Genomic DNA, 7,792 nt, shown 5'->3' with positions numbered 1-7,792 from the left:
CAACGGAAGATATATACCCATCAGATTCATTCGACGAAACTAGGAATAACCTCGACTCAGAAACCAATAAATTCGGTGTAACCCTAACAACCTTATGTAAAATATTCAATATACATATTTTAAATGGTCGATTCCCTGGAGATCAGGATGGTATGTTAACCTGTCAAACACACAATGGGCTCAGTGTTGTAGACTATATGATTGCCTATTTACACATATCAGTGATTTTTGTGTCTTAAGATATAGATGAATCAGACCATATGCCTATACAGTGTTGTATAAAAGCCTTCTCGTCACATGATATACCTAACGATCACCCCGAACCATTATCAAACCACCAAAAATACATCTGGAACGCTGAACAATGAGACTCGTTTATCAAATATTTATGTGAAACTACTAAAAATTATAAAAACAAATTATTAAATAATTTTCGTCCAAAATTGACCTAGAGCTTTATAAACCATCAAGATTGTCATTTAAAGCAGTGTGTGAAAACCAAAGAAACTATATTGTAATAAAGTCAGATCTGATTTAACTAATAAACTAGAGTCTCCGGTTGATTTCTGGAATAATGTAAAATCACTTTTGAATGATAAATGTATGACCGCAAATATAAATGCTGGTGAATGGTTTTCCCACTTTAAGAGTCTTTTAGATCCCAGTGGTAATCCCAATACAGAATCAATTGACCACGATGAACTTTGTGATGTATGTGAACAAAATGAACCCGAACAATTGAAATCCTATATTACAGAACATAGAATTACGAAATGTGTCCGTGAAATCTGGTAAAGCGCCAGGAATTTGTGGAATAACATTAGAATTGATCAAGGAATCTAGTCAGTTAATAATACCAGTATTTGGCGATCTCTTTAACCTTATTTTTGATAATGGTGTTTTCCCCACTGAGTGGTGTAAAGCCTTAATTTGCCCCGTGCACAAAAAGGGATCCCGAAAAACTGTCTCAAACTATAGGGGCATCTACCTCTTATCTGTTATAAGTAAAATATTCACTAAGGTGTTAAATAATAGGTTAACTATATGGTGTGATCAAAATCAACTACTGCACGAATCCTAAGCAGGTTTTAGACATGGCTATTCAACTGCGGATAACATATTTTCATTACAAGGTATTATTAGCAAGTATCTGTCTAAAAAGGGTGGCAGAATATACTGTTTGTTTTTGTAGATTTTGCTACAGCATTTTATTCAATAACTCACGCTAACCTTTGGAATACTCTGATTAAAGATGGGGTCCATTGCAAATTTATCAAAGTTATTCGAAACATGTATTATAAATCTAAATCATGTGCATTGACACCCTATGGTATAAGCGATTTGTTCGAATGAACCAGGGGTATGAGACAGGGGTGTATGCTGTACATAAATCAGTTTGACGAATTGCACATGACGACTGCAAGGGTATATATATCAGAAGAATTTCCTAATCTTATGTTTGCAGATGATATTGCAAACTTATCTGATGCAAAGTTTAGGTTGCAACAACAAATCGTCTGGCCCTGCTCAAACGATAATTGAAGATCCTTTGTCAGTTGGTCTCTTTCTTTGTATGGATTCATCATGCTTGTCGACAGGGGGAACACAATATTTACGTTCAGTATTACTTTTCAAATTCATCAATACTGGAATTGGGTAGAAACCCACCCAGTTTTGTAACTGATACCACACTTTAAACACCATCCGGGAGGAGATTAGATTTCATTTTTGCTTTAAGTCAAGTCTATTTAATTCAGCCATCTAATTAATCCTTTATTAAATAGTGAAAGGTATGTGTGTCTCTTTTTATTATGGTTAACTGTCAAGGGTTTTACCAATTTTAGCAAGAATGGGTGTAAAAGGGATATTTAAACTTGTAATTTAGTACCGTATATTAAGTATAAGCCCATGTAAACGCCATAAACTACGTTCGTGTGTGTTACTTCTATGCAAGAAGCATTCCTAGTTTCGTATGGGTCCCGAAAATCACTGGATTCATTATGAATACTTACATGGTTAAAATTTCATCTCCCATTTTTTCTCTCTGGTCAATCTTCCAAAACCACCATAACAATCTGCCAATTTTTGATCCTCTACTTTGAGGATAGCGTCGTCGCCACAAATTGGTCTAAAAAAGAAGTAACATTTAATAAACTGAATGACAATTCTGTTAATACAAATTCTAGACCAAGGTAACACCATAATCTTGCTTATCTAATCTTTGGTTTTCGTTAGCAATTAAGAATATTTAAAGAGCTGCCAGTGGCCACAATATGCGCTCTGATTTTCTGTGCATTAGATTTTTCAGTGTAAGAACCTGCTAATGCTGGTGGTATATGTATTGTCGTTCAATACGGTTGTATTTACCCAGAATACCTTGAAGATTCGATTGCTTAAAGATGAGTTTCCTCATTTTTTTTAGTGTCAAATTAAGCAAACTATTTGATTAATTGGTATTTCTAATGAATCGTCATGTTTTCTTAATCATATCATTATTTATTGGAATTTAAACCAATCATAAAACATGTACATGTATGTACAGTCTGGATAAACAAAATAAGACTTTGACCTTTCTTGATCGGTCACTAATTGGAATTCTGCTGGTAATTTTCTTGTAATTTAGCTAATTATGGATTAATGTTGGACATGTGAGAAACACCTTCAGTAAGTGCAGAGGACGAAATATATCTGAGTGGAGATAAAGAGGACGATGGTAAAAGTGAAATTGAATTTTCTCTAACCTGTACCAAAAAGATAAAACCAAAGTCGAAACGACTAAGCTGGAACCAAGCCGAAAGCACAAAAATTAAAATATATTCTGATGAATATTTATAATCTGGAACAACACCACGATTTACGGAAATTGATTAGGCAAAAGCAGAAAGTTAAAAAAAATAAATTGACAAATATATCGCAGAGCAAACCACTTAATCGTTAAGAAAATTTCAAACATGAATCATTCAAAATGAAATATTACATGTTTGTAACATTCTTCAGAGGGAGTTCGATTGTCAACAGCGTATGCTTATAATTAATTAGGATCCCGCATAATACAGATGTTCTTGTTAGTAGTAAAATCTCTTGTCAGCATCCTGGACTTCACAACCCTTTCACTACAAATTGAATTACTATCAATTAATAACCATGGCATGAAAGTGTATATATCATCTTCTTCTAGTGAGGGTGCTTACAGGCGTGAGATAGTTGTTTATCCTTCCAAAAATGGATGTTGGCAGTGTGATAAAGGTGATTCCCACTTCTTTTTAAGAGCATGTACATTGCCTTGACATGACTGCACACCACCAGAAGTGGTTACTTATGGACTGTAACCATTCAAGGAGAGGGGCAAGGGTTGTTTTCTTGCCACATGCCGTTCAATTTTTTTTTTACAATACTTTTGCAAAAATGCCATAGGTCAAATTGGTGTGTAATCTCAGGGTAGTCAACCCGAATAATTTTTCGAATAGTTTTGTGTCGTCTGTGGTGAGGATGTTGACGTCAATATTCCATTTCTTCATATTAGACAAACACTGTATTAGCCCCATAGGTTCCATGGCATTGGAATTTTTCACCCGGGGATCAGCCTTGTTGGAGAACAGCAAAATCAACTAAATATCCTAAATCCACATCCATGAGAGTGTACGTCCCATACTTTGCACAGTGGCCCGGACTGTTACAACGGCCATCACCAGATAGAACAACCTTGTCCTCCCTGCTCAACCCAATCACAACACCTAACTGACCTGACATCCATGTTTCATTTATTACTGGGAAAAGATAACGCTTCTGCAGGGCGTAGAACTGGCTCTGACAAAGGATTGGTAATTTCAGATATGCAGAAATATCTTGAAGTCTGGCATAGGTATTAACAAGGTGGCTACAAACAAAAGCAGGTTATCAACTCTCACTCTTTCTAAAGTAGGTTATGATGACCAAGTGTATTTTCAACCAGCAGTACATTTTGTGCTCACTATCAGCCTAGGCCCTACCACCGTCCTTTTAAACTCTAAAACCTCTGCCGCACATCCTGTTTTCTGGCATTTCCTAAACAAATTTACATCACAGGATTCAAACACAAGGAATTTGTCTTTCATCTGCAGCATTTTCTGGTACACTGAAAGATTCAATGTCCTCAAAATCAGTGGCAAGTGGTTGCTCATCTGATGGGTCTTGATCATATTCACTGTCCGACTCACTTTCAGTGTCAGGAACAAAATCTAAGTCATTGGCATCTTCTATATCTAAACTTTGATCAATCATAGTAATCTCGGCCTCATCTTCGTATTCGATCTCTGGTGGGATAATTGGGGGGCATAGGCTACCAGGATTGGAGATCTGAAAAGAGAAATTGGGTGAAATGAGTAAGATAGCTTGCCAGGCAAAGTAATATACTGAAAGCTTTGTTGGAAAGAAAACATTTAGCAGAAAAAAAGTTTATATATCATAGCATTGTTTTAATTAACGAAATTCTCTCTTGAAAGATTGTTATTTCATTAGAATTTCAAGAATCGTACCTTAAGTGTTTATGACCTTAAATTCAAATAGGTTACGAAGGACAAGGGCTATAACTCAAATATTAATACTTTTGGATTCTCAATAGGGTTCAAACTAAAAATGGAACGGGTTTTGAAGAACAAGGGCTACAACACATACTAAATATTTTAAGATTTTTTTCAGTACGGTTGCGCCATGGGTGATAATAAATGATTTCAGCAGGTTTTTTCAAAATACCTTGTAGATTGTTTACAGCTAAAAGTCAAACGTGTTTTGAAGAGCAAGGGCAATAATTTATATTAAATATTTTTGAGTCGTTTGATTTTCTTTGGGAGATAATAAATCATTTCTATAAGTTTGGTCCAAATCAGTGAAGAATTGTGCCCTGTAGAGTGTTTACGAGCAATTGCCAATTGTGGATAGACCCACAGACCAACGAACATGGGTGACAACATATACGTTCCACAATTGTAATGGCAGACAAGTAGTTTGAGAGGTTGACACGAACGATCATTAATCGAGAACTGTGCTTTCTGGAAGTTAAAAATTGAATGAGTTTTAAAGAACACGGGCAAAAACTTTATTTTTTGATATCCTTGGGTTATAATATATAATTTCATCAAGTTTCTTACAAATCTGTTCAGAATAGTGATTTAAAGAGTGTTTACTAGCTAAATATTGAAGGCATTTTCAAAAACATGGTCAATAATTTTCAATTATCCCTGGGCAATAATAAACAATCCCTGGACAAAAATAAACAATTTCACTAAGTTTCGTCTATGAAGTAGGAAATGAATAATGGGATAGTTTCGTATGTTGGCAGACTAAAAATTCCCCTTGCCAAGGCAACTCATTTCATATGACATAACCACGTGTTTAAAGTGATACCAACAAAAAAAGTTCTCAAACTTGGTCAATAAGAGTATATATTCATTAATGGTGTCTGTCTACAGTATACAAACAGAATCAATTAAACCATAAAACTAAGTAATTTTTCATAAAAGTAATATTATATTTAATATTTTGTGTATCTTGTAGTAGCTATAACTTATAAGGTAGTTTTCTGGATTTATCAGATTATGCAGTATAGTTACGACACCAGACAAGTTACCTAATGATTATAAACTCTTATTCACCGAGTTTAAGAATTTTTCTTTTTAGTTCATTCCAAGAGGAAGTATTCCTTTAATAACCTCTGTTAAGTGGACATATAAACAATGTGAATAGAATTAAACGTATTAATTTTTGCACCTGTTTGGGCAAACACCATGTAGTGCGCAATGAGGGAAATCTTGCCAGGATAGCAGCATTAACCTGCTCTTATTATTTATTTTTAACAGCATGCAGCAAATAGACCTTGGTTTAAGAGACTAAACACTTTTTCAATGTCAGCCCCTAACCTGCATTACCGACGCGAGACCAGGTTGATAAATCTGTAGTTATTATCTCGACCCAGAATTTTGAATTAATTAGATAAGAAATTATCGGTTGAGTATTTGGACTCTTTACTGTGTAAGGCATCTGTAAGTAAAAATAATTGTCTTTGATAAAAACTATTAAAGGGATTGTAAAAAGGTCTAAATTTTGTGTGTGTATCAGGGACACTGATAGCGTCAATTTACATCATTCCAATGTTCAATCACACGTCTGTAGCAATTCTACTAAAACTAAGTGTTTTATTACGTACCCCCACAAAGGTCTTGATACCATAATACTCTCCTTCAGACCTTTCTTCACAACTAAATTAATAAAATCCGGGTAATTGTCGAGTTTGAAGAACAACATTCGTGTTCATAAAGTGACATCAACAATCCGTTATCACAGATATAATCCTGCTCACTCTTTACCTTGAGCCTGATGTCGTCATGAATCTTTCGAATGATAGTTTGACGAAAAGTCTTACGACTTGACACATACTATCTAGGTTCTGAGACACGAAGAAGGTGACGGAATAACTCCGATTCAACTGTAATAAAAGGCAGTTTCTTTTACAATGCACTCCAATGATAAACAGCTGGTCGTGCTCAGATTGCGAAAAAAATGGTCCATCGTAGGTTGCGCGAGACCAGGAAAGTCCTAAGGGCGTGTTTCAGAATATTTATCCAGGTGGATTTTAAGGTTGGTAGTATTACCCGTATATTTGATTGTACACAAACACTCACGACGAACATCAGGACTTCCATCAACCTTTCCGTCGTCTTAATAAAATACACAATGAGAAAAAGCCAAGCTCTTGGCATTACCAGGGAACGCGACAATTTTAGTCTTCGATGATACTTCTGCCTATTTTAAATTTTACTATTTTTAGTGGTTTTCCGATATTCGACTGTTCTTAAATTTTATAGTCTCAGACAGCAAGCCTTAATGGGTGTGAAAAATAAAGTGAAAGTAATGCCCGAATATCGGTTCCTGTATTCAGTTAAAATTATAAGCCCTTTAGTGCCTGGGACGTTTTTTTTTTCGATTTTTCTCTCCAAAACTTTTTTATGAACAGTTCTAAGAGTAAATTAACCAAATCTATCATGTGCAACCAGTCATTTTACATCTCTGGGCAAATTTTGAGTCCGATTGCATTGGCCAATGATTATGTCGGTCAAGGCGTGTGGAATTGGGATTGTCTCTCATAGAATGAGAAACCCTGGGATGTAGGTTCACAGGTGCGACATCTTCAAACAAATCAACCTCAAAAACACACCTCAGTATCTGGAAGTAAACCAAATATAGCAATCACTGGATTTTAGGACATACAAACTCATGAAAAAGAGACGAAATACATCAAAATATTTAGGGACAACACATATTCTTGACAGTCTGTTGGCAACATTCGTGTATCTTACAAAAATGACATGATTTTACCATAATTGCCTCAAAGTTTGCAATAAAAGTAAGTATTATTGTCATCCATGTACTCTATGATTTATGTGGCAAACACACTATGTGTCAAAGTGCGAAAAAACTATTGCAGGAAAAAATATCAGTTGAATGAAAATGAGAAATACTCACCCCGGTTTCAGCATAATGGGGGCTGCCATCTTGAATTGTCTAAACTGCCACCTATTCAAGTTTCAATGTACTAAATGTGCACAAAACTGTCCTTCAGGCTATCTAGGGGTATTTTTGGGATATGACCATAATTTGTTTTAATTATTGGTACACTTATGTTGCCAAGAGGCACTAATGTTTGTACTAATTAATTTATTATAAATGAGAAAACATTATGGAAGGTAAATTTTTATTAATGCTTATTATGATCGAATGTTTTCTCACAAATATGTCTGGTTTTGACTGATCTGAGTTT

The 7,792-nt window shown here is 35.1% G+C and overlaps 1 protein-coding gene across 1 annotated transcript; it reads right to left on the bottom strand.

The window, feature by feature from the left end:
• Nucleotides 1–4,068: 4,068 nt before the first annotated feature.
• LOTGIDRAFT_175462 (hypothetical protein) lies at nucleotides 4,069–7,526 on the bottom strand (the record flags this gene model as incomplete). Its single annotated transcript, XM_009056681.1, has 3 exons — nucleotides 4,069–4,335; nucleotides 6,182–6,233; nucleotides 7,498–7,526. The coding sequence occupies 3 exons, from the start codon at nucleotides 7,524–7,526 to the stop codon at nucleotides 4,069–4,071; spliced, it is 348 nt and encodes a 115-aa protein (XP_009054929.1).
• Between the last annotated feature and the right edge of the window lie 266 nt (nucleotides 7,527–7,792).

This window comes from Lottia gigantea (genome assembly GCF_000327385.1).
Source record: "Lottia gigantea unplaced genomic scaffold LOTGIsca_284, whole genome shotgun sequence".
Classification (NCBI taxonomy): domain Eukaryota; kingdom Metazoa; phylum Mollusca; class Gastropoda; family Lottiidae; genus Lottia; species Lottia gigantea.
The sequence above is the reverse complement of the archived record's forward strand: the minus strand, read 5'-3'. Positions and strand labels throughout refer to the sequence as shown.